Below are 24,627 nucleotides of genomic sequence, written 5' to 3'. Positions count from 1 at the left end.
TTCCTGGAGTCCTGTAAGTGTTGTTTGTAGATAAAGTAAACTATAAAAAAAATTTTGCTGTTGTGTGTTATGTCATCAAGAGGCTATTGCCAAACTTCCTCGGATCTGTTGATCTCATGGTATTATATATAGTGTAGTGTTAATAGTAATGCAGCTAGGGTTTATTGAGCATGTTACTGCGTTTGCCAAGTTCTTTGGCTCTGCTCAGTGCTTTATTATAGGACTTACTTCTCCAAGCCTGTGAGATTTTTATAGATGAAGGGACCGAAGCCCAGGGGTTTTGTCCAAGCTCACCCTGTCAGGAGGGGTAGAACTGGAGTTTGGTGTTGGCTGTCTGACTCCGGAGTCTGAGTTTGTAAGCACTGCTGTGCTCACTCCTGGGACCCTGAGCTCCAATTTTTGTTGTTGTTGTTGTTGTTCTTGTTTTTTGTTTTTAAACACATCTGGCTTCGGAGACCATTTGGTTTCCAGAAGTAAACAGATGCCCACCTCCCTGCAGAGCTTAAGTCTCGTAGACCTGCCTGGTACCTGCTTTGTCAGATCAAGGCTTTTTCTCAGAGAATGGCGTAGAATTCCCTTCACTCTCAGTATAGGCATCTCTTCTCTTCTGTGGTACTGGGTATTTCTTTCTAGAGACCAGGACTTCCTTTATTCTCCCTTTTGTGTGTGCAGGGTGGTGTGACGGATGTGTGGGGGAAGCAGGTGGAGGCTCTTCTGATGTCAGGGAAGTGGAACAAGAAGTTACTGAACAGAACTTAAATTTGCATTTGTCCCTGAGGAGACTGTCTGGTGGCCTCTCCCCTCAGGGACTGTATAGAGGAAGACCGTCTGGACTGATGACAGTCACCACATCAGTTTGCACACACAGCAGCACAGTCAGCTGGCATTTCTCATCCCCTTGTTTTGTGGAGAGGGTGGGCTCAGTAGCTGTAAAGTGTGGTGGGACATCTGTGCTCTTTGCTCGCAGCGTGCACTAGCGCCCTGGGTGGCAGGAACACAAGGCTTAGGCTTTGGAACTGGACCTTTGTTCGCATTCTTACTCTGCCCCTTACTGCACTAGTGTCACCTCAGACAGACTCCCAGACTTACAGAGCAGTAATCAGTGTCCAGCACATAGTGGGTAGTCAGTGGTAGTCCCCCTTTCCTTGCGAGTCAGGGAGAGGACTGGACTATAGATGGATGCAGAAGGGACATAGGATTGTTCGGGTGTTGGGGAGTGCTGTAGTATGGGAGAGAGGAATGCAGCCAAAAGGCAGTTGGGTACTAAGATGTCAGATCTGGGGGTCCCCTGGCCGTGCATGGCCGTCAGATGCGCCCCCCCCCCGCCCCCCACTTTTGTTGTCCGGAGTGTATCAAGAAGGGGGGCTGTTCTGTTGCTAATACTCTGTGGCTCCTACAGTTTGATCATTTTTATCCTTATCTTTTAGTTCACCTGGCCCGAGTTCTTGGGCCCTAGTGAGGTAAACGTGGAGGACTTTTGGGCCACAATGGAGACAGAGGTGATTGAGCAGGTGGCCTTCCCTGCCAGCATCCCTATCACCAAGTTTGATGCGTCTGTTATTGCCCCCTTCTTTCCACCGCTCATGAGAGGAGCTGTGGTCGTCAACACTGAGAAAGACAAAAACCTGGATGTGCAGCCAGTACCTGGTGAGATCACCTGACTCAGGTCAGGGGAGGGCCCAGTCCAGAGTCTGGAACATTTTCATGGTCAGACAGCATAAGTGGGGGGCGGGGGCGGTGCGATGGGCAGGCTCGCCTAGAGGGCTCTTTGGAGAAAGATAGTGACAATCTGTGACAAAATTCCCTAGAGATTAAAGTCATGGTGCAGAATTTTGGAGAGCTGCCAGCCAACTTTCACAAAACAGTACTTTTCCTTACCAAGTGGAATACATTTCCTATTTTATTTCATTTTTTAAATTCTGGACGTGACCTCAGATGATCTTAAAAGTATTTTAATACGTTGTGATCGGCTGGTTCTCAAACATTGCTTCCTAACATTAGTTGCTGAGGTCTCACCTCATGTTTACTGTTTCAAGACCCAGAAACTGGTTTTCTTTTCTAAGACCTCCACATAGTTCTCTGTTGGCCAGGCAGGTTCAGGAACACAATGTACAGAGAGTGTTCTTGAAATGAGCGCTACTGCTCATCTGCTGCTGCCCTTGTGGTAAGCACCTGAGATCTTGATTCTTAAATACCCATTTTGGGGTTCTTTGAGGGCACTCTACTGAATCTCTTCCCTACATGTTCAAGGGTAGAAAGCCGGTTCTGAGAGACTTCAAATATCTCCAGAAGTTATAAGACCTTCTTTGAGTCCACCTCCTCCAGCACCCGGGGCAGTGCTTGGGGCAGAGCCTGCTTCCACCGCCTGCTGTACTTAGGCCTCGTCTCCCCCGCCCCTCTTCTCATCCTCACACATGAGGGGCTACCCGTGACCTCTGTTGGCTGGCAGCAGCCCCCCCACCCCCCCTTTAACAGGGCTGTCTCTTGCAGGCCATGGCAGTGCCTTGGTGAGGCTACTCCACGAGGGCACCTGCAAGCTTGAGGAGATTGGCTCCTACAGTGAGGAGGAGCTACGGCACCTGCTGAGGCAGTGTGGCATCCCCTTTGGGACAGAAGACTCCAAGGTGAGTGTCGAGGGTGGCAGTGCAGATAGGGACTTTGCGAGCAGGCTGGCTGCCCTTTCTGGGCAAAGAGATGAGCACCTGTGACAAGTGCCTTCACCGGACAGAAGGTGCGGGCAGTCAGGGAGGCCTGGGATGTGGTCCACAGCCAGAGCATAACAGGAATGGGAGGCCTTTGCTTCCAGTCAGTTCCTCTGTGGGCCCAGACTCTGGGGTCAGGAATCCTGGCTCTCCCACTTACTGGGCGTGATCTTGGATAAGCTCCCCTACGTTTCTCAGCCTCATTTTCCTGGTTTACAAAGTGGAAATAACCAAACTACCAACCCATGAAATTGTTGTAAGGGAGGCACTTTGCAGTATGTGGTTATCACCTCTCCTGGCTCTTAGAAAATGAATGCTGTTACATGCATGAAGAGAGACAGTGTGTGTGTGCATGTGTGCGTGCGTGCACACGTATATGTGAATGTGTGTGTTTTATGCATGTATTATTTCCTTTTTTTAATACTAATATGCTGTTGAAAATGTTACGCTTTCTTCAAGTTCAGACTCAAATATTAGCTTTTTTTGAAGCATTCCCTGCCCTGTAAAAAGTAGGAAGACTCCAGGCTTCAAGAGTCTGGCACTTTGGTCATTCTGGCTGGCTCTGTCTGTGACCTGGTCCTTTCACGGCCCTCAGAGGACTTTGGGCTAGGGAGGCTCCAAGGCCCACTCTGGCCTTGACAGTTTATTCTTTTGCTTTGGATATTGAAGTGAGCATTTGGTGCTGCACACCAGGCCTGGTCCCTTAGCATTTACTGCTCTGTTTTTAATCTTGTCTTGCTCCAGGAACAGCTCTGCTTCTCCTTGTTGGCCCTCTATGAATCTGTACAGAATGGAACCAGAGTTAGACAGCCCCCACCTCATCTCACAGGGGGTAAAATCTACAAGGTGTGCCCCCATCAGGTAAGAGGATAAGAAAGATACTGTGAATTTGTCCACACCAGATTGTCCACACAGGGAATCTGGTTGATCCAGCTCATCCTGTGGGAGCTGGCGCTTAGGTCACTGGGCAGCCTGCGGAGTAGCTCCTTAGGGGTCAGTGCCAGCATTTGCACTAGGAAGGGAGCCTGCATCGTCACCAATGAGGATTAATCCCCTTTCCACATGCTGGCCCTGCATAGCTGTTGAGGATTCAGAGGTGAGCGCCGAAGATGTCATTCCTCCACTAGATGACCTCATTCTAGAGGGGAAATAAAGCCACCATGGCATATGGCACTAGCTCTGAAGGAACTAGACGAGACCTGAGATAGAAGATAACAGAGAGGGACCTGCTGTCTGGAGCAGCCAGTGATAAGCTGTGGAAGTAATGTTCCAGCAGAGGGAGGGGTTGACCGCTAAGTCCTGAATGGGGAAGCCTAGTGAGCCCAGAGGAGGAAGGTTGGAAGGGTCACCAGAGGCCAGATCATGTAGAGCTTTGTAGGCCACAGCAGCAGTCTGGGTTTCCTTCTGAGAGTGATGAAGGGCCCACTGGACAGTTCTGAGTGGGAACTGGGGAGGCCGTAGTTCAGATTTTGGTTTAAGAAGAGCACGCCTTATGTCTGTAGAGCCTGAACAGGGTAGACACTGGGATGACTCTGGGAAGGTTGCACGCCATATGACAAAGCTGGCCAAGGAAGACGCTGGGGTTGAAAACCCCTTGAACAAGTACTTAAACAGGGCAGAGATTGCCAGCACAGCCTTCAGTTAATTCAGGTGTGTGAGCGGACGTGGCGACTGGCTAGCCACAGAGAATCCGATTATCAGCTTCTTTGACAAAAGCTGCGTCTGAAGGGCAGACTTGATGCCTCTCCCTGGCAGAACAGAGCCTGCTCAGAGGACTGTGCTCATGTGACTGGGGACTGTCTCGTGGGAAGCATTTGACCACACAGGGCTGTGAGAGCTGCAGAGCTCAGGGCTGTGATAGGCGAGCAGGGTTACTAGGAGGTGATAGCCAGGACTGGTAGGGGTGAAGGTAGGGAGGTGGAGGCAGATGCAGGATTCCCCACTGTACACAGAGCTCTTCAGCAATGAAATGGCATCTGGGGGCGGGGGGCCCTGTTGGTGGAGATGTTTCCTGGTTAACATTGGGCAGCATATCCGGGTCTGCTGGAGAGCTGCTCAAAATACAGATGCTCAGGCCCCACCCCCAGAGGTTAATTCCTTAGGTTTGGAGTGGGGCCCTGGAACCTCCATCTTGAACCAGCTGTTAGCTGCTGGTGCTGTGTGGCTGGGAATCGGAGCCACTGGACTTGACAGTGCTTGTTAGTGTGGAGGGTGGGGTTTAGAGCAGATGCCCTTGGGGCCTCTCAGCCTCAGTTGAAGACCAAATGGTCCCAGCTATTCTCTCAGGAAGTCGGGGACGAACTAACAACTTCAATTAGGGACAGAAGTAGGAAGCAGGATGTGACGGGCTCTGGCAGGACGGCCATGGCTTTAGTCACAAAACCTGATTATTCCTGGGAAGAAGGCAGTGAAGACTCAACTCAGTCTGTCTGCTGATTGGCTGTGCTGTGTCCTCCCATCTCCCTGCCCAGGTGATCTGTGGCTCCAAGTATCTCGTGCGGGGCGAAAGTGCCCGCGACCATGTGGATCTGCTGGTCTCTTCCCGCCATTGGCCACCTGTCTACGTGGTAGACATGGCCACACCAGTGGCCCTGTGTGCTGACCTCTGCTACCCAGAGCTGACCAACCAGATGTGGGGGAGGAACCAGGGCTGCTTCTCTAGTCCTGCGGAGCCACCTGTGGTGAGTTCCCTTCTGAGGAACTGGAATAAATCCCGCAGACTCACCATGTTTCACCTCCTGGTTCTTTGGGAAGGCCTTACGGGAACCGTCTCCGGCATCCTTTGTCTCCACTACTATTTTGTTTTGATGCTCTGAACCAGCATGTACTCCACAAATTTTTACTGACCAACCCCTGTACATGTGAGGCCACAGCATGTCACTGAGGAGTGCCCAGGATGTCCCAAACACAGATATTTTGGAGTCAAAGGAGTTGCCCTCCAGATAAGCCTAGAAAATTGCCGCTTTTTGGAGACATCATGCGTGTTGGTGTACTAAAGACCCAGACCAGCCAGGTGTTGGATTTGACCACGAATATACCGCATGGCATACCTGTTATGATCTAGAGGTACAGAGGCTTAGAAAACACCGGTCGTATCCAATCTACTCTTCTTACTAAAAGGGTAGAGTAAGGTCCAGAGAGGGGAGGTGGACTTATCCAGGGTCACAAAAGCAGATTAGAGGCAGAGCCCTTGTCTCTGCTTCTTGGTGCTTTGAACCAGGCAGTGATTCTTACCAGACACATGTGCCCTTTGCTGGAAGACATGTTAGGACCGGCAACAGGAAAAAGGGGGACATCATTGTCATCATTCATCTTTTCCTTATTCCCTGGGACTCACTGGCTCTGCGAGCTTGTGCTGGGCACTGCCGAAAGGCGACTGAGCCTCAGCAAGGGCCCCCTTCTCCCCACTCCCCGCAGCCCCAGCCTGAATTGACTAGGCACAGTAGTAAGTGATAACAGCTCAGGTAATCCAACATCTGTTCTGGGAGGTGGCCTCTGTTGCTGTCCCTGTCCTCACGAGGAGACAGAGGCACTGAGGAAGAAGAGAGGGGACTTGCCCCAGGAGATGTAGGCATATGTGGAGACGTGAGGGTTTACTGGGCTGACTGACCCCACAGCCTTCATTCTCCCCCACCACACAGCTTCTGCCTCAGTCATTCCCTCATGTCAGAGTGGTTTCTTCTCTCTCCTCTAGAGCGTATCCTGCCCAGAGCTCTTGGACCAGCATTATACTGTGGACGTGATGGAGGCTGAGCACTCTGTCCAGCACCCAGCCACCAAGACTGCCGCACGGCACATCGTCCATATAGACACACAGTCCAGTCTTGGTGACCCCAGTACCGGGCACCACTCTTCAGCCCTATGCCCTGAGTTAGCACCCTACGCATCCATCCTGGCCTCCATTGCAGACAGCAAACCAAACAGTGTCCGCCAGCGGCCCATTGCCTTTGACAATGCCACCCACTATTACCTCTATAACCGCCTCATGGACTTCCTCACCAGCCGCGAAATCGTCAACCGGCAGATCCATGACATCGTGCAGAGCTGCCAGCCTGGCGAGGTGGTCATCCGCGACACCCTCTACCGCCTTGGGGTTGCTCAGATCAAGACAGAGGCTGAGGAAGAGGGTGAGGAAGAGGAGGTGGCTGCAGTGACAGTATAAGCCAGGCTCTTGCACCGGGACAGGGACTGCACCATCTCAAGCCATAGTGAGGCCCTTGCCCAAGGCAGATCCATCCAGGGAACCGGCGGGAATGTTCACCTTTGGGGAGGCCTCTGATGCTGGGACTGACCAAAGAGCTTCCCTTTCCTGAGCATGGTGGGGCACGGGAGCCATGGTTCTCAATCTCCTGGGGGTCAGGAGAAGCACCAGGACACTCCTTACTAGCCCCAGAGAGCACTTAGGGGACTAGGATGTTCAACAGAGGGGAACGGAGGCTGAGAGAATGCTGGTAGCGGATGGCTTCCCTGGGGCCTGCTGCGGGTCTGGGTCGAGGTCCTGGGGTGGGCTGAAGCGGAGTCCGGCCTTCCGGGGGGGAAGGCCACTGAGGTAGCTCTTCCCACCCCAGGGAACGCTCTTTCCAGCCCCTGTGGCCACACAACTTCCTTTTAGCCTGTTGCCTTTGACTTGGGGGCCTTTGGGGCCTCATTAGCTCTAGGGGTCCCTTTGGGCTCTTGATTTTCCCAGAGGAGGGATGCATTTCCTTCCTACTCTTCCTGCACCCAGATTTGGGGGAAGCTGAGGAAGGAGAAACAGCCACCGCTCTCTTCCAGGACTGTCTTCTCTGCCCTGAGCTTTAAGGAAGAGGACCCCCTTCCTCCTTTCCCTGGCCACTGCTGCTGCACCCCACATCCTTCCTGGGCCCTGGATCCTCACCACAGAAGGGATGTGGCCCACTGGCATGACATAACCTGGCGGCAGTAGGAAAAACTCCCTTCTGTGAAGGGGAAGCAGACTGGGCCATAAGGAAACAGCGGGACTGGCTCAAGTGCCTAAGGTTTGCTTAGGGCACGGGAATTGGCCGTGTGTTATTTAATTTATTGAGAGGAGTGGAGTAGGTGGCTTTTTTCCCCTCCTTCCCCTGCCAAGAATAAAATTTATTAAATTATCTGTTTTGGTGAAGCAAGAATCAATTCCACGCTCCTTGTGTGGGGCACAGTGTGGTTGAACGACCAAGGTGCTGAGCTGGTCACTGGACATGAAGAAGGATGGAAGGAGGTCCCAGGGAATCCGCAGGCCCTCGTGTGGCACAAAGAACCAGAGGCCAGCTGTGTTAATGCTGTTAGTTTAATGACAGAGATGTCCCGCAGCGTGACTGTTAGTTAAGAGGAGTCAGCTTGTCGGAGTGTGTGCTGCTTGCTTGGTGTGGCCAGCCACACGGGTCCCCTGCCTTCCAGCTCAGAACGACAGGGTGGGGGGGGGGGGGCAGAACCCCGAACTTTTAGCTGCCACCTGGCTCGTTCTAGGGACCAGATCCAGGGAGGGTGGGGCTGTAGAGAGAAGGCCAAAGGGCAGGGACTAGGAGGTACAGTTCATTCTTACAAAAGAGCCCCCCCCCCCCCCCCCCTGCTCTGAGGCACTGGGCCAGGCACAGTCTCTGAGCACCTGTCTGCTCTTGCCGTTTCACTTGGCTACAGGGGGGGTCCTCTGCCAAGGCCTAAGGAGCCTTGTCTTCTCAATGTTAGGGCACTTCATGGCCATAAAATCAGTCCATTTCCAGTGAGACAAGGGAGTTAGGGAAAGGGGTTCCTGGAAGTCAGAACAAGGTTAAGAGAGTGAGCTGGGGGTTCTCCCAGTCGGCATAGCAAACATGAGGCCATAGCATTGAGAACAGTGGGCGGGGTGGGGGGCTCAGCCCTAGCCCCTGATTGGCAGTGATGGCCCAGGCCCTGGAAGCGGGGTCCTCCCGAGACCCCCGTGGATCTCACGTTCCTGAGTTTCAGAGCTGGGCTGGGCTGTTGAGTGAAATGACCAAGGGCAGAGTCTGTAGGTTCTCCCCGTGGTGCCCCATCCACGGAGGAGTTGAAGCTTGGAGGAAGGGGAAAGCGGCGCTTCCCTGTTGTCCCCTCAGCAGAACTGGTAGTTGTTGGGCTGCAGCAGGGGCTGGGCGATATCCCCCTGCTCACAGCAGGCCAGGTGCTCGCTAGAGCTCTCCTCCTCGGGCTCACTACTGCTGCCACCGCCACTGCCAGTGCGGCAGCTGCTGCTGCTGCTGCTGCTGCTGCTGCTGCTGCTGCTGCTTGGCAAGTTGGTGTAGTTCTGAGGGTGGGAGAGTCAGGGGTGGTCAGTCCTGACCTCTCAGGCCCAGCCTGGCCCTGCTGGAGCCAGCCACCCATCCTGAGGCCAGCCCCACTCACCGGCACTCTCCTGTCCTCTTGGGCCTGCTTCTGGAGGAGGGAGCAGATCTGCTGGAACGTGGGTCTGCGGGTGGGCTCCAGGGCCCAGCAGGCCTGCATGATGCTATATCTAAGGTAGGACAGAAGCTGCCCGTGGGTCTGGGGATCCAATATGCACACATGCACACTTGGGCACATGCACACACACCCTTACAGTCTTGCCCAGCAGAGGTCCTGAAACCTAGTGAAAAGTGTGCCTGACACAAGGCCTGTGCTAAGTCCTTGATATGCATTATCTCATTTAATCTCCCCAGTAACCCTTGGAAGCTATTTTCATCACGCCCATTTGACAGCTGAGGGGAGAAAAAACTCAGAGATGCTATCTTGCCCAGGCTCCTAGAACTGAGAAGGGGCACTCCCGCTGCCTGCAGGTAGGTCTGAGAGGTGGGCTGAGATGACTGTAACAAAAGACGAACATGGCAGTGAGCCGGCCACAAGTGCCTGGCCAGACGCGGGAGCGGCTGTGTCGAGAGTGGCTGGGGAAAGGTGTGCTGGGCGAGTTCACGGCCTGCCGGCCCACGGAAAGGCCGTGGCGAGGGTAGGGAGGTGGCAATTCTTGGTGGGCCAGCTGTAGCGAGGTGGTTAGGAGGCTGCATTGCAGGCTGGCTGGTTACACAGTGAAGGAGTGGCTGACACCACAGAGAGCCAAGATAAGAAATGAGAAGAGTCTGCCTCGACATAATAATAGAGTCTGACTTCAAAGTCTATCATTTGAGTTAGCACCAGTCCCATTTAAGAGACCTCTGAGAACAGCTACTTGGAAACCAGCGGAAATCCCGCACTCCCTAAAATGGGCTTGTTTTGGCCCACTGTGGGGGAGATGAAGCCTGGCCCTGGAACACTGTGGACAGGGAGAGACTAGGACCACACACCTTTCCATCCCCTTCAGCCAAAGCCTGGGGAGTCCTCTCTTCTCCCTGGGGTCTCTCACTTACATGTTCTTTGGGGCGAATGCAGGCTGGGCCATTTGGTATCCATCCTTCACCAGTTTGTAGAACTTGCTGTTCACCAGGATGCCAGGGTAGGGGTTCAGCCCTGCAAAGGCCAAGAGCACGTAGGAGCCCATGCTCGGGGCTCACGTTCACCTGCCCCCACACCCACACCTACATAAGAGTTACAGTAGGCATAGGCTTCAGTGAAATTTGGGAATTTCAGTGAAATTCACCCCGGCCTCATCACACCACACAAAGAATTCCAGCACAGGCTTGGAATAAAAGGTTACAGGAGCTCGCTGAAGGGCTTAGCCCAAGTCTCTGTGCCTAGCACTCCAGAAGTGAGATGTGCACACTTAAGACAAGGAGGGAAAACTTCATCTGAGGAAGCAGCAACTGCACTGGCAGGCAGATGAAGGAACAGCCCAGAAGGAATGCCTGGCAGCATGGAGCATCTGCCCGGCCCACACGGGAGCTGCACTGCTTGGTTTTCAGACGCTTTGCCCGTCACTTCACTCCCACCAGCCTTTCCTCTGCCCTGGGCAGCAAACACTCTTGGCTGGCATCCTTCGTGAGGTATAGGACACCATGGTAACCAAACACGGGTCAGCCCCAGGCTGAGCCTGCACTGGCCCAGTGGCTTACCGAGTGAGAAGATTTCCCAGAGTAAGATGCCATAGGACCAGACGTCGCTCTGAACCGTGTAGACACAGTCAAAGATGCTCTCCGGAGCCATCCACTTCACAGGCAGGCGGGCCTGGCACGGAAGACCCCGGTCACCTCGGACCCTGGCTCACTGCCCCCTCCCCAGCCCGGCCCACCCTCCCCAGCACTCACATTGCCCTTGACGATGTAGTTGGAGTCATTCATGATGTCCCTAGCCAGCCCGAAGTCCCCAATCTTGGCCACACGCCCACTGGTCAGCAGGACGTTTCGGGCCGCCACGTCCCGGTGGATGCACTGACAGAAAGTACTTGCAGAGTTAGTCTCGGCCCATCCCCCACTTGAGCCTGAGGTGCAGGGGGAACAGCCAGGGTCCCCCCAGAATGCCTTGGGCTCCTCGTCGAGGGAGTGAGCATCAGTTTTGGTCCTGTACCCTGGCTCCCATCCCTACCTGCTACCAAGATCCAGGTCTGAGGAAGTTTCATATGGCTGGAAAGTTGGGTGTTTAGAAACCACCATCACTGTGGCCCACTGGGCCTGAGCAGTGGGAGCTGACTCAGAGCCAGGCGACCCGCTTGTGCTCAGCAGCTATGAGCCCTGGTGCTGGAAACAGCCTCTGACCCCACCGGCTGCTGATAATAGCAGCTGCCCCTTCAGGGCCCGACCGTGCCAGGCTCTTCCCTAAGCATCTGCACACACCGTAACCCTGTTTTGCCCTCCCAAATCTGCTGTGAGGGGGGCGGTCACAGCCCCCACCTGCTGGGAACCTCCTGAGTTGGGCATATTGTACACATCATCTCCTACCCTCACGACAACTCAGGGAGCTTCCTTTATCGGCCCCATGAGACCGTGTGCTTCACAAGAGGACATAGTCGTCTTGTTCACGCTGTTGACCAAAACTGAAGGAATAAGGCCTGTTCTTGGAAACGGGGTCCTCCGTGGCCTGCTGCACCCCAGGGAAACAGGTCTGCTCAGGCTGGGGCCCTCACCGTCCTGAGTTTGAGGAACTCTTCAGGCATGGGTTTCTCCCACTCACCCCTAGAGGCTGTGTGGCAGCTGCCCACTTGCTCTCTGGCACCCTGGCTCCTCCTTGTCTTCACCACGTGCTCCCCTTTCCTCCCCTTCATCCTTAATCACCCAGCCTCACGGGAGATGTGGGGGTTCAGCCACCTCCCACCTCCCTGGATGACCACATTTGGACCCAGTTTCCAACTCACGTTCTTAGAGGCAAGGAAGGCCATCCCCTGGGCCACCTGGCTCGAGAAGTGGAGCAGGTCCCGTAGCTCCAGTGGCCTCCCGTCCTCCTTGCCCAGGTCTGGTGTGGGGAGAGGTGTCAGGGCAGCCCCACCACACCCCAGCCCCCAGCGGCCCCTGTCCTCCGCCCTCCGCACCTGCCACCCAGCGCCTCCTCACCTTCTTCAGAGAAGGAGTCGTTTGAAGAAGAAGTGGAGACAGGCCTCATCTCCACATAGGTGTCTACACCCTGACTGGAGAAACCGCTGTCTCTATATAGGAAAAAGGATGTGGGGGTGGGTAGGTCCCCATTGCTATACTAACCAGCACGGGCCTTGGCCTCCAGCTCCCCGTGTCCTCTCCAATCAGCAGGGAAGGGCAGGGACCTCAAGGTCAACTCGAACATCCCTTTCTGACAAGGAACCCCCCCAACCCCAACTGCCACCACATTCTGTGTAAGCGATCATTGATCCCTGCTTGGCCATCCCAGGGAGGAAGCTTACAATTTGTTCTGTCTTTGGGCAGCTCTCTGCCTATTACAAAGTTCTGCACTTTTCCTAATGCCAGTCTGCCCCTGGGATTTTCCTCCTGCTGGTCCTTGCTCTGCCCTCAAGGGCCACACAGAAGTAGGCTCCCTTTTCCCATAACAGCCCTGCAGGGATTTGAGGATATTCTAGGGCCCCTTCTTTGAGCCTTCCCCGCCTGGACAGTGGCTCTCACCACTGGCCAGCTTCACATTCAACCACCTGGGGAGTTGTCAACTCTCCCCATGCCCAGAACACCTCAGAAATTAGGGGTGAAACCCAGTCATTCACACTTTGAAACCTCTCCAGGCAGTTCCTGTGTGCAGCCTGAGCGGAGGCCTCTGGTCTAGAGGAGGGCTTCCTAAACTGTAATTCATGAGTGTAGGAGTCACCTGGGCAGTCTCATCTAAATGCTGATTCTGATTCAGCAGGTCTGGCGGGCCCGAGCTGTGTCTCTAACAGCTCTTAGGTGATGGCTGTGAGCATAGGCTTTCAGTCGTAGGTAGGTTGGAGAAGCACTTCTCTAGATTGAATAACCACTACTGTTTCTAGTATTCTAACAGGTGTGATTTCTGGCCGTCTCCCTTTCCTGTCCCCTCTGCGATGGAGATGCGCACCTTGACCATGCCCATACTCTAGTGTTCCCAGAAAGAGAAGGGAGTGTCTTATCTATGCTCTGACCGTGGCAAAACCATCCCCTCCCCTGGTCTAGAAACTATACTTCTAGCCTGGGAACCCGTTGGCAGGATTGGTTCCCATGCCATTTGCCCTTGAAGTGACCCCACTGTATGAATCCTTTCCCCATCTGCACATTTGAAGATAAGAAGTTAATACTTCACTTTAGTTCTCATTTTTATTTGACCTGGCCTGAGGTTCCAGCCTGCAGAGGCCCAGTGTGAGCCGCCCTTTCAGAGGGGTGTCAGAGAATCAGAAGAGGAAGCAGATCCTGCCAGCCCTCCTATTCGAGGATACTGGATGGAGTTAAATGGCCTCCTTCCCCTTTTGCCTCCCCAAGCTTGGCAGCTGAAAGTGGCTAAAATAGGGGTTCATTGTACACCCTTCTTGTTCTGATCCTGTCTCAGCAGCCTGGCCCTGAGGCCCCACAACCCCCAAGACTGAGACTTCCAGGACACCACTGTGGCTCAGGTGAGCACTGGACCAGGAGTCAAGGGAGCAGAATCCGAGCCCAGGCTCCGCCTCTGCCCCTGACTCATGTGTGACATGAAACTGGCCACTTCCTCTCTCTGGTTCCCCATGTGGCTTTGTCCATTTGTCTCTGAGTGGCTTCCAGGAATCACAGCAGTACAGAATAACGGAGACGGAAAGTCTCTGAGAGGCTCAATCCCCCAATGGCTTGCCTGGAGAAACCGAGGCCCAAGTAGATCAGGGACCTGGCCACAGACTGTTTTGCCCCTTCTCAGCCAACAACGAACAGACTCTGTCCAGGTGCTCTGCAGCCCCTGACGGCATGGGAAAAACAGGGCCATTACCCCCAAGATCTGCCCATCTCTTGCTAGAGCCCTGAACGGATCTTGGCTGACCTTTTACGTACATTCAAGTGACGATACCATTAACGCCTGTCTCCACCAGACTATGAGTCACCCGTCTTTGCCCAACATGCTCCTAGAACATAGTAGGCCCTCAATTATTTGTTGGATGACAGAAATAAGTAGTAGAAAAACTGAGTTAGCCCACAGAAGCTGGGGTGACTACTCCCCGTGGAACGTGAGGGCCACACAGCCACCGAAGCCTGAGTTCACTTTAGGGACAGACCCTGGGGCTTCCTCCCAGTCCCAGCCTCTTTCCTGTCCTTTGCCAGGGTACTACCTGCGAACATATTTCTTCTCCAGGTGGATGTTCTTGTAGCCAGCGCCTGCCTCGGGGTCCTGGCCCACACTCAGGCTGGGGCCCAGCATGGCCTCAGCCTGCCTTCGCAGGAAGTTGAGCAGGTCGCCGTAGCAACAGTACTCAGTGATGACCAGAACAGGGCCTAGAGCAGCCAAGAGAGTGGGGTAAGTGCACTCCTTATCCTCCCCACCCCCGTGTGAACAGACATGGGGTAGGGCAACAGGACACCCTGGAATGGGGATTCAAGAGCCCTGAGTTCTAATCCTGACTGACTGTGAGCAGCTTTTTCTGCTTCCTTTGCCTCAGTAACCCCATCTGTCTAAAGCAGAGGAATCTCAAAAAACCGTAGTAGAATTCCTTCTTCAAAGGATATCTGTGACAGTTCCGTAGAGGTCAAGGCCCTGGGGCACCTCTGTGGACCCTGTGGTGAATGTCCAAGTGTCTTTGGGTGGGATCTTCCCTCCGGACCCCCGGAATCAGACTCCCTGCAGCAGGGCCTGGGGACCTGCACTCTTATTCCCCTCTCTGGCTGACTCTGATACCCACCAAAGTCTGAGAGCCACTGATCAGAGCTCCCAGAACTATCTATCATTCATAAACAGCTTCTGACCCATCCAGGCACCTGGTGTGGGGATTTGAGGAATGCTGAGATAGATAGGGATCCTTCCAGAACTTGGGGGAGATGGGAAGATGGGGTGGGGTGGCCATGGGCCCCGATGCCTGCCAGGACCCCTCACCTCCGTGGGTACAGGCTCCCAGAAGGTTGACTATGTTCTCGTGTTGGCCCAGGTGACTCATGATCTTCAGTTCTGACATGAGGGCCTCCTTCTCATCTGCATGAGCAGTGGCTGGGAGATGGAGCCACAGGTCCCATAGATGGGGAAGGGCAGGACATACAGAGCCACACGGACAGATGGGAGACACCCAGGAGAGCAAGCAGGGCGTACCCAGGGCCCCAGAGTGACCAGTGACCGAAAGAGGGAAGAGGAGAAATGCGGGCACACAGATAGGAGTTAGGGAGGGAGAGAGGAGAGATGGCCTGTCACTGAGCTGCTCTCGAGTGGCAGGCAGCCAAGCTGTGGCCAGGCCGTGGCCCAGGGTGGCCTCTGTGCACCCTAGCCTCTTTGGGGCTCCAAAGAGCCCCTCCACACCCAGGAGCTAAGGGGAGGCTGGGGCTCACTCAAGAAGCCAAGAGTCCTTGCCCCCAATCCCAGGCCCTGTCCCCCAGGCTGTCATAGGCCAAAAATGTGTCTCTCATGGCAGGGCAGCCCCTCCCCAAGGTACATGGGCTCCTACCCGCTCCCCCAGATTCCCGAAGCCCCTGCCCCTTACTCACACTTCAGCATCTTCACAGCCACCTTCAGGACGGCATCTTCCTTGCCCAGACCAAAGGCTGTGGCCTCTACCACCTTCCCGAAGGCACCGGCTCCAAGAGTCTTACCTGCCACACACACACACATGTACACACACACACACACAGAGTCTCCTTAGGTCCCCACCGACAAAGGGCTCATAGGCTCCTGCAATGTATGCGTGATGGGTGCCAAGACCTCATCTCACCAAACTGCAGGTTGTTTCGGGGGAACTCCCACTTCTCATTGTAGGGCAGCTGGGTGGGGTCGATGAAGGTGTAGCTGTTGCCCTCGTAGCTCTCGATGATCTTCCAGCGCACCTGGTACTTGGGCTTCTGCAGAGGAAGAGGGGGGAAAGTCAACCAGGCCTGCAGGCAGATGTGGGATCTCATCCCCAACCCCCAAGAGCAGGGGGTGTGGACAGTCCCAAGGCATGGTGGGAGGAGGCAGGGGTGGCCTGAGATGTGGTGAGAGGGCCCAGGTCATCCCATGTCCAAGGCACTGAGAGCCCCGTCCTTGACTGGTTTGGCCTCACCATGTGACCTGCCTTTCTCTAAGCCTTGGTTTTCCCCACCTGTGCACTGAAAGATGTGAGCAGGGTCACCTCTGAGAGCCTTGACAGCTTTGATAACTTGGTAATTCTCGAGCCAGGAGGGTGGGAGGACCTTGAAGTATGTCCGTCCGTCCATGCATCCATCCCCCCATCCTCCCATCCAAATAGTGTCTGGGTTTATTTTTAATTGTGGCAAGATGCATACAACAGAAAATTTATCATCTCAAATTTCTCATTCTCATTATTTGAGTGTACATTTCAGTAATGTTCATTCCCATTGTTATGCAACCAGTCTCCAGAATTCTTTTCACCTTGCACAACTAAAACTCCTTACTCATTAAGCAGCTCCCCTTTCCTACCTCCCCTGAGCCCCGGGCCACGTATCCCTTGAATCTGCCTACTCTAAGTACCTCATTTAGTTGGAATCACACAGTATGTGTCCTTTTGTGACTGGCTTATTTCACTTAGTATAATGTCTTCAAGGCTCCCCCGTGTGTCAGAATTTCCTGCCTTTCTAAGGCTGAATAACATTTCCAGACAAATATTTCACCAAACTCCTATTTGTGCCAGACGCCACGGATTCAGAATTAAAGAAGAGAAAGCCCTGCCCCTGTGGCGTTTGCATTCAGGGGGCTAAGACAGGCATTCAACTCAAATTAAATAGATAAATAGATAAATAGACAAAGAAAGAAAGAAAGAAAGAAAGAAAGAAAGAAAGAAAGAAAGAAAGAAAGGACATTTTCAACTAGTGCCATGAAGAAAATAAAGCAAAATGATGGAACAGAGAGAGCCAGGTGCAACTGAAGGTGTAGGGCAGGGAAGGCCTGAGGAGGAACCAGCCAGGTGACTGGCAGACGAAGCACTTTGCAGGTAAAGTCAATAGCAGATGCATTGGCCTGCAGGTGGGCAAAGTCCTGGCAAGTCCGAGGGACTGGCCGGTGCCCGTGTGGCTGGAGGGAGGTGAGGGCTGTTCCAGAGACAGGAAGGTCTTGAGCTCTGGGATGAGTGGATTCCCTCCTAGCTGCAATGAGAAGCCCTCGAGGGCTTGACGCCGGTCTTTACACAGACTTTGCACTGTGTTTGTTTTAAGCTAGAGGGAGAGGGAGAGGGCAGAGCCAGATCTAGGAGGAGGAGTGACTGCCTCTCTCTTTCCTGCCCAGGGTGGCAGCTGCTTGGGGGCATCATGCCAGGGGGTGGTGCCCAGGAGAAGTGCTGATGGAAGATGGGCTTTAGGTGGAAAGTGGAAGCTGGGCTTGGGCGGTGGAGGACACTGAGGCCTTGGGTCAGCAGTCCACCTCTTTCCGGTCAGCCCTAGGGGACAAGGACCAGCTGGGCTGTGCTTAGCCGCTGGACTCCTTCTCGGGTCACCCAGCCCAGGGGAGCTAAAGGGTATGTGAGTGGGTGTTGGGGAGGAAGGCAACCTGTGGCTGCAAGTTGCATCAGGTTAAGAGAAAAGACTCCAGATAGCTGTAAGGGAGAGCTTCCAGATGGTAGTTTGGGAGACGAGACTGCAGTGAGACATAAGGAAGAACTTCCAGGTTCTGATTCAGGAGAGAGACTATAGCTAAACTTAACATCCATGCTGTGACTTGGGAGGAGAGTCTGAAACGGGACAAAAGGAGGAACCTCCTGAGGCACAGAGGATTCAGGCCCTGCATGTGGGTGCCTCCCCAAACCAAAACATGGAGAGAAAGCCGGGAAGGGATTCTTTGACCTCCCCTGGCCACTTCCGTCCCCAGGGGGCTTCTGTGGCCAAAGCTGTTTTTCCTCCTCACCACTTCTCCTTCTTCTGGCCTATGCAGCTGGGCCTGAGTCAGCCCCCTCCCCAGAGCTGCTTTCCCTTCCCCACCCCCAGCCAGGCAGGGGATATTGGGGAAAGGGAGGGGGATCACAGGAGGAAGAGGTTGTCTGGCTGGATCTCACAGATCTCTGAATCCCAGACTCTACCAGGAGGAAGACACAGCTCTCTCCCCGCCACACCTCAGGCATCCCTATCCCTTCCTCTGCTTCTGTGCCACCTTGGCTCCCCAGGGCTTCTATGTAGAGGGTCTCCTCGGAGGGAGAGCTAACGGGAGTAGTTCCAAAGAGAGTAGGGAGTGCTCCTTGAGCACCCCTGTGAGCTGCGTTCAGCCAAGCTGAACACTCAGTGTGCTCCATGTTTCTTATTCCTCGCGGCGGGCCCAGGCCCAGGCTCACCCCCACTGCCCCTTGGCGACTGAGATGGGCAGGGAGACATCAAAGTCCTGTGGCCCTCCCTGTCTAGGCCTGCTGTTTCTGGGCTGTTGGATGGTCTCTGTCTTAGGAAGGTAGTGACCTCAACATGTCCCACTGGAAACCTTGGAGACCCTCCTGTCCGGCCCCAATAGGCCTCCAGTCCCCAGAGGTCGGTTCTGACTCCAGAATCCCAGCTTGCACTCCTCCCTACCTCATCCTTTCCTCTTTGAGTGCCTCCTACCAGCCTGCTGACTCCTGACCTTTCCTCCTCCCCCTTTGGCCCCTCTGTGGTCTGGCTGGGGCCAGAAAGGCGATGACTCAGCCCTGAGGCAGAAACAGCCCTTCCCCCCACCCCCAGCTAGAGCCACCCCTTAGTCCAGGCTGAATTCTCAGTGCAGAGGCAAATCTCAGAACCCCATGGGGCAAAGCAGAGGGGAATTGGGTGGAAGGCCCTGAGGCAAGGCCAAGGCCATCTTGACCCCTCAAGGTCTTGTCTCATGGGATGCCCTCCTTTTCTTGGCCTTGGATGGGCTCAGGGGGCAGCTGAGTTTCCTGGATGGGAAATGAGGTGTTTCCACATTCCAAAAATGGTTCCATGGAGAGAAGATAAGGTGCCCTCAAACCAACACTGGCCAAGGGCGCTGGACAGCTCAAGGTAGAAAGGGCTGGAGAGGGAACTGGACCCTTCTCTGGAATCTCAGCAGGGGTGTCATGGGCTGAGGAGGCAGCTCTGTGGGGCACTGGGAGCAGTTTTCAGCTCCGTATAAGGAAGAAGTTGACAATAATCAGAGCTGCTCAGGAACAGGCGGCCACAAGAGTGAGTTAAGTCCTGTCCATAGAGGTGGGCGAGCAGGGCCCGCTGTGTGTGTGTAGTCAAGGAGATGCCCAACCTCAGACACCCCTCCAGTCCCAAGATGCGTGAGCTAACTCAGGTTCCCCAGTCAGCTTCCTCCTGGGACGAGGGCGGGCAGCCTCCGTCCTGAGCTCTGTCTGTGCCCAGCACCCTGCTAAGTCCCCTACCTACATTCCGTTGTTGAATCCTCACCACAGCCTGGTAGGGTGGCCACCATTATTAACCCCATTTCACATTGGAGAAACAGAGACAGAGACACTCCCAACTTCCCCAGAGTTGTAATAGCTGGAGACTGGCAGAGACAGGACCCACATCTATCCAACTCCCAACCCCAGACTCTCAGGAGGCTCTTGGAATGTCAAAGGAAGAAGACATTACCATGGTACAGGTGGGGAAACTGAGGACCAGAGTGGGCAGTGAGTCAGCCAAGGTCTCATGGCAAAACAGTTTTGGAGCTGGACGCAGATCCCTGAAGTCTTAACCTGAGGCCTTCATTTGCTGGGTGCTGGCATGAGCATGAGAGCTGACCCCATGGCCCCCAGGGTGCCCCAATATCCTGTCCACACTGCCTACTCCAAGCCCTCTTCTCATACTAAAACCCCCGAGGTGGGGAAGAGAAGGCAGCAGAGGAGGCCCACCAGGTGGTTATTCACCCCTAAATCACATTGCTCCCTTGTTCAAACCCACGGATGGCTCTGAGCCTACAGGATGGGGTCCAACTTCTTGGACCCCTCAACCTGCCCCACCTGCCTCCTCCCTCTTCCAGGGACCAGTATTTTCAGAACTCGCCTTTGTCTTTCCCCCCTCCCTCCCCTTTGCACACATTACCCTTCCCTGGAGATACCCTTTCCCTGAGCCTTGTCTCCCCCTGCTGCACACCCCCCACCCCCATTCTCCAAGGTCTGTCCCACCCATGCCAACCACCTCCTCCAAGCAGGCTCCCTTCCTCACCAACAGAAGAGATCCTTCTACCTCTGACCTCCCACAGGCCTCAGTATCTATTGCAGCGGCCACCATCTTTTGTGTAGGAAGGCAGCTAGGCAAGGTGGCAGAGGCCTCGGGCTGGCATGTGGGAGGCACCTGGGACCCTCGGGCAGATTCTTCAACCTTGCCAACCCCCAGTTTCCTTACTGTAAAATGCTGGCTGCTACACTCCCTGCTTCCAGGTTGTTGTGAGGGAAAGATAAGATGATTCAGTGTTTCACATGATGGTTAAAAAACATGTTTTTTTTTTAAACCCAGCCTCTGCCACTGACTGGCTGTAGACTAGAGCACTGTCTAAACCTCTCAGAACCTCAGCTTCCAACTCTGTAAGATTGGGTTAGTGATGCTATCTACATGCTGCCATTGTTGAGGGCATTAAGCTCTGTAATCCATACCCTGTCTTTTCCGGTTATTTGACTTGCAGCCATCTCCTGCTCTAGACGGTCAACCCTATGAGGCAAGAGCCTCAGAGGCTCTGAGTTTGGGCTCACTTGGCACCAAGCCACGCACGTTCGCATACAGTTGGCGCCCGCTGAAGAGCGGCTGGCTGAATGGGTGACAGAACGACTGGGTGTGCGGGGGCTAAAGGCTAGATCCTTGCAACCCGGTGACACTCCCCCAGGCCACCAGGCGCCTGGCTCCCCACCCCGCCACCCTGCCCAGGCTCACCTGCTTATACTTGTACAAAAGCAGCAAGAGCAGCAGCAGCAACAAGGCCATGATGGACATGCAAGTGAGCAGCACGGGCGTGAAGAGCAGCTCGTCGGGGAGCTGCGTGTGGGCTCCTGGAAGGGGAGAGCAGAGGAGGGAGCCGGCAGAGGGGACCTTCAGGACCCTCCGCCACCACTGAGAGCAGACCACTGCACTGCCTGGAGCACAGTAGGTGCTCAGTAAATGCCTGTTGACTGAACAGTCTTCTCCCCCAGAAGCCCCAGACCCTCGCAAAGCCTTCCTGTAGACCCTCCCCCAGCCAGGGGCGGGGAGGACGGCCTCTCCAGTTCTGCTCATGCCTTGCCGGAAACCCTGCCCGAAGTCACAGCGTCTGTGGCTGGGGAACCCCTCAGGTCATGCAGTACCCACTCCTGCCAGTGCAAGGAGCCTCTGCAGCAGGCTGGCTTAGTACTGGCTGTGGCTTCCACACGCGCACGCGCATGCACACATACACACACACACACACACACACACACACACACACACTAGTGATGGGTGTTCAGCTCCTACGCCTTTGGGCAGCTCAGACAGACAGACCTGGAGGTTAGACTGAACTCTGCCTTCCCAGCATTTCCCTGCTGCTTCCTCGAGGGCCCTTTGGAACCACACAGCCCTTCTAAGGGTCTGAAAGCCTGGCTCGTGGCCACTGGCTCTCTTCTTCCCAGACCAATAACCTTAGTTCTTTCAATGCGTTTGAAGAACGTAACTTCCATTTTCCACATCAACACCAGCGTGGTTCTGAGGCCAGATCTCACCTCTGCCACTTAGGAGGTGTGTGACATTGAACGTGTGTGACTTCTCCCTAAGCCTCAGGTTCATCATCTCCTAAGTGGGAAGGAAAATAGTGCCAACCTCCTGGGGTCATGTGAGCTCGCTGAGATAATGACTGTAAGGTGCTTAGCACAATGCCTGGCACAGGGTAAGCATTCAGTGAAATGTCAGTATGGTCTTTTTAATATATGACCACCAGCAGTGAGACAGAGCAGCCACGGGCAGCTGCACGCGGAATCTGGCCCTGGTCGCAGCTGCCCCAAGGCACCTGAGGGGCCACCTCTGAGCCAGTCCGAGGCTCCCACTCTGTCCGTCTGCCCAGAGGGTCTCGCCGGGGCTTGCCACACAGTGGTGCTGAAACCTGGCTGTAGGAAGTCGGAAGGTGCTGTGGGTCTCTACGGCTCTGGGCCTCTCAGACCCAGACACCTGGAGCCTTTGTGCGACACAGAGAAAGGCACCCCTTCCTCTAAATGGACACAGCCTGCATCTGTGCCCAGTGCTGGCCATCAGCCCCACCCTCCGACAGTGGCCCTGAATGGACGGGGCTGTGTCTCTGGAGGGAGAAGAGTCCAAGAGGGATGGAGAAGGCTGTCAAGGCTGGCCCTGGGGTGGGGATGGACTGTGTTCACTTGTTGCCTGTCTCTGTCACCAGGCTCTAAGCCCCATGGAGGCACTGCTCACCCGAGTGAGTGCTGGGCACATAGCAGATGCCAAATATCCATACTTGTGAATTAGTGAGTGAGTTGGAAGATGAGCGGAGGGGCCAGACGAGGCCACGCTCCAGGCTGCTTTCTTTCTGGGCCTCACAGCTTGCTGCCCTTTGCCCTTCTCCTCCCTGTGTCTAGTCCCATGCGGTCCAGACTCCTCCACCTGGCCTCTTCAGGAGACCTTTGGTCAGGAGGCGCCTGGAATCAGACCCCAAGAGGTGGAACACGATGGGTCTGGGATCTGCTCCACTCTGGCACTCTGGCCCTGGCCTCCAGGGGGCTGGGGCAGTTTCCCGAGCCCGCCTCCCACCATGGGCTGGGAGGGGCAAAGGCTCACCTATAGAGATGGGCCAGAAGGTCTGGGAGCTGTTCCCCACACTGTTGAAGGCTCTACACTCATATGTCCTGTTGTGTTCCAAGGTCCCGATGGCCAGCAGGCTATGGACGATCACCTCGTGGAAGGGTACTTGGCTCAGGACCTCAGAGTGTGAGTCCTCTAGGACCAGCCCTGCAGACTCATCACACCTGGCAAGAGCAGAGTGTGGCTTAGAGCTTTGGGATGCCCAGCCCCCCTTGGCTCTGCAGCCCGGGGTGAAGAAGGTAAGCAGAGCCACTTACCTATCGGTGTGGCTCCTGCACTGCAGCCACGTCACACTGGGCTGGGGGTACCCGGAGGCTTCACAGAGCAGTGTGTCCGAGCCATTGATGAGGGTCATCGTGACCCTTACCTCCGGGGGGTCTGAGGAGAAAGAGAGGAGCGGTAGAGGGAGGGATCAGCCCCAGAGGCCCCAACTCCCCTGTGTGACCACCCTGCACTGAGCTGCTATCCCTCCATCACCCCCACCTGCAAGCCCCAGGGACCTTAGTGCCCAGCCCCCGCTCCATCACTCACATCGCAGGGTGAGCTCAAAGGTCAGGGCATTCTGGCCTCCAGCGTTTCGGGCCAAGAAGGAGTAGCGACCGGCCTCCGAGCGCTTCAGACGAGGCAGGGAGAGGGTCGAGGTGTACCTGCACGAAAGGGGCAGGCTGTCTGGCGTGAACCCCAGTCCTGGTATGGCCCCTGCAGGACAGTGGGCTCAGACAACCTCCCTAAAGGGCTTTGTTTTATTTTTCGTAAAGCGTCCAGGGCACAAAGGCCTTGGGTGAGCCAGGTCCCCAGGCTGAGTGCCGTTGAGACATGGGAAAACCAACCCAATTTCCTTAATTTCTTCTCTCGTTTATGAAGTGGTTTTGTTCTGAGGTTTAGTAGAAATGATGTCTGTGAGGTGCCGACCCTGGAAGGCACATTAGCTGCTATCTCTAAAGCACCAGCCCTGCCAGGAGGGACCGTGAGAGGGACGAGAGGCAGGATGTAGCCATGGGGCTACAGCAACCAGGGCTCAAGTCCTGGGGCTGTTATTTCTTAGCTGTGTGATCTTAGAGAAGTACTCGCCCTCTCTGACCCTCCGTTTCCTTTTCTGTGAGGGCAACACTGATGGTAATTAATGCACAGATTTGGCCTGAGGATTAAAGGGACATGTATTCAGGGTGCTTGACACAGAGCCCGAGTCATTGTAGGTACGCAGTTTAATGGTGCCCTTTGCTGCAGAAAAAGACCTGGAAGCAAATGAGAAGAATGTCAGTTATCCTCAGCTGATTCCAGGTAATTTTTTGTTTTATTCTTTTCTTAAGCCCTATTTTGGCATTTGTCCATAATGGACGTGCATAATTTAGGTAATAAATAAGTTGTTTAAAAATACATTATAGCATCTAATTATAAATCATACTAGACTAAAACCCATGGTATGCAAAGGGCAATCTCTTCCAGCCAGAACTTTGGTGTCCAGAACCCCTGTACTCATCTGCTTGGTAAGCTGAAAGAATTTAACTTCTTTTTGCCGGACTCAAAGTCACCGTTATGAACATATCCATCACATGAGCTAAGTTTGGTGGCTGTTTGGTGCCCCGGGTTATCTGCCCTGTGCTGGATGGCCCCATGCTGCTGCGTTTTGGGGGAGCTCCATGGTTTCTTTCCACAATGTCCCTGTTGCTTATGGACCAATGTTTCACTTGTCCCTGGACTGTCCCCCTCCCAGGGGTCTATAGGCTCCAGATTCAGAACTTCTGCTTTAGACAAGGGGAGGCTCGAAATCCTGACCAGAATGGATGAGAAGGAAACTGAGAAGAGAAAAATGAGGACAAGCA

At 54.5% G+C, this 24,627-nt stretch overlaps 2 protein-coding genes across 5 annotated transcripts in view; one reads left to right on the top strand and one right to left on the bottom strand.

The window, feature by feature from the left end:
* HMGXB3 (HMG-box containing 3) overlaps nucleotides 1-7,810 on the top strand; it is a 47,164-nt gene extending 39,354 nt beyond the window's left edge. For all 4 annotated transcript variants that reach the window (XM_049648027.1, XM_049648023.1, XM_049648025.1 and 1 more), the window contains 5 exons: nucleotides 1,428-1,647; nucleotides 2,491-2,624; nucleotides 3,447-3,563; nucleotides 5,174-5,383; nucleotides 6,397-7,810. In XM_049648027.1, coding sequence (XP_049503984.1) covers nucleotides 1,428-1,647; nucleotides 2,491-2,624; nucleotides 3,447-3,563; nucleotides 5,174-5,383; nucleotides 6,397-6,864 — 1,149 coding nt within the window. In that variant the 3' untranslated portion in view covers nucleotides 6,865-7,810. The remainder of the gene's footprint in view (nucleotides 1-1,427; nucleotides 1,648-2,490; nucleotides 2,625-3,446; nucleotides 3,564-5,173; nucleotides 5,384-6,396) is intronic.
* A 161-nt stretch (nucleotides 7,811-7,971) lies between these two features.
* CSF1R (colony stimulating factor 1 receptor) overlaps nucleotides 7,972-24,627 on the bottom strand; it is a 29,385-nt gene continuing 12,729 nt past the window's right edge. Inside the window, exons 7-21 of the mRNA XM_049648028.1 lie at nucleotides 23,336-23,451; nucleotides 23,062-23,182; nucleotides 22,781-22,968; nucleotides 20,924-21,039; nucleotides 15,859-15,985; nucleotides 15,635-15,739; nucleotides 15,036-15,146; nucleotides 14,278-14,440; nucleotides 12,107-12,198; nucleotides 11,911-12,008; nucleotides 10,868-10,990; nucleotides 10,676-10,787; nucleotides 10,034-10,133; nucleotides 9,060-9,168; nucleotides 7,972-8,961 (exon numbers count right to left, since the gene is read on the bottom strand). Of these exons, the coding sequence (XP_049503985.1) occupies nucleotides 8,770-8,961; nucleotides 9,060-9,168; nucleotides 10,034-10,133; nucleotides 10,676-10,787; nucleotides 10,868-10,990; nucleotides 11,911-12,008; nucleotides 12,107-12,198; nucleotides 14,278-14,440; nucleotides 15,036-15,146; nucleotides 15,635-15,739; nucleotides 15,859-15,985; nucleotides 20,924-21,039; nucleotides 22,781-22,968; nucleotides 23,062-23,182; nucleotides 23,336-23,451 (1,873 nt within the window). The 3' untranslated portion in view covers nucleotides 7,972-8,769. The remainder of the gene's footprint in view (nucleotides 8,962-9,059; nucleotides 9,169-10,033; nucleotides 10,134-10,675; nucleotides 10,788-10,867; nucleotides 10,991-11,910; nucleotides 12,009-12,106; nucleotides 12,199-14,277; nucleotides 14,441-15,035; nucleotides 15,147-15,634; nucleotides 15,740-15,858; nucleotides 15,986-20,923; nucleotides 21,040-22,780; nucleotides 22,969-23,061; nucleotides 23,183-23,335; nucleotides 23,452-24,627) is intronic.

The sequence above is a fragment of the Panthera uncia genome (genome assembly GCF_023721935.1).
Source record: "Panthera uncia isolate 11264 chromosome A1 unlocalized genomic scaffold, Puncia_PCG_1.0 HiC_scaffold_17, whole genome shotgun sequence".
Taxonomy (NCBI): domain Eukaryota; kingdom Metazoa; phylum Chordata; class Mammalia; order Carnivora; family Felidae; genus Panthera; species Panthera uncia.
The sequence above is the reverse complement of the archived record's forward strand: the minus strand, read 5'-3'. Positions and strand labels throughout refer to the sequence as shown.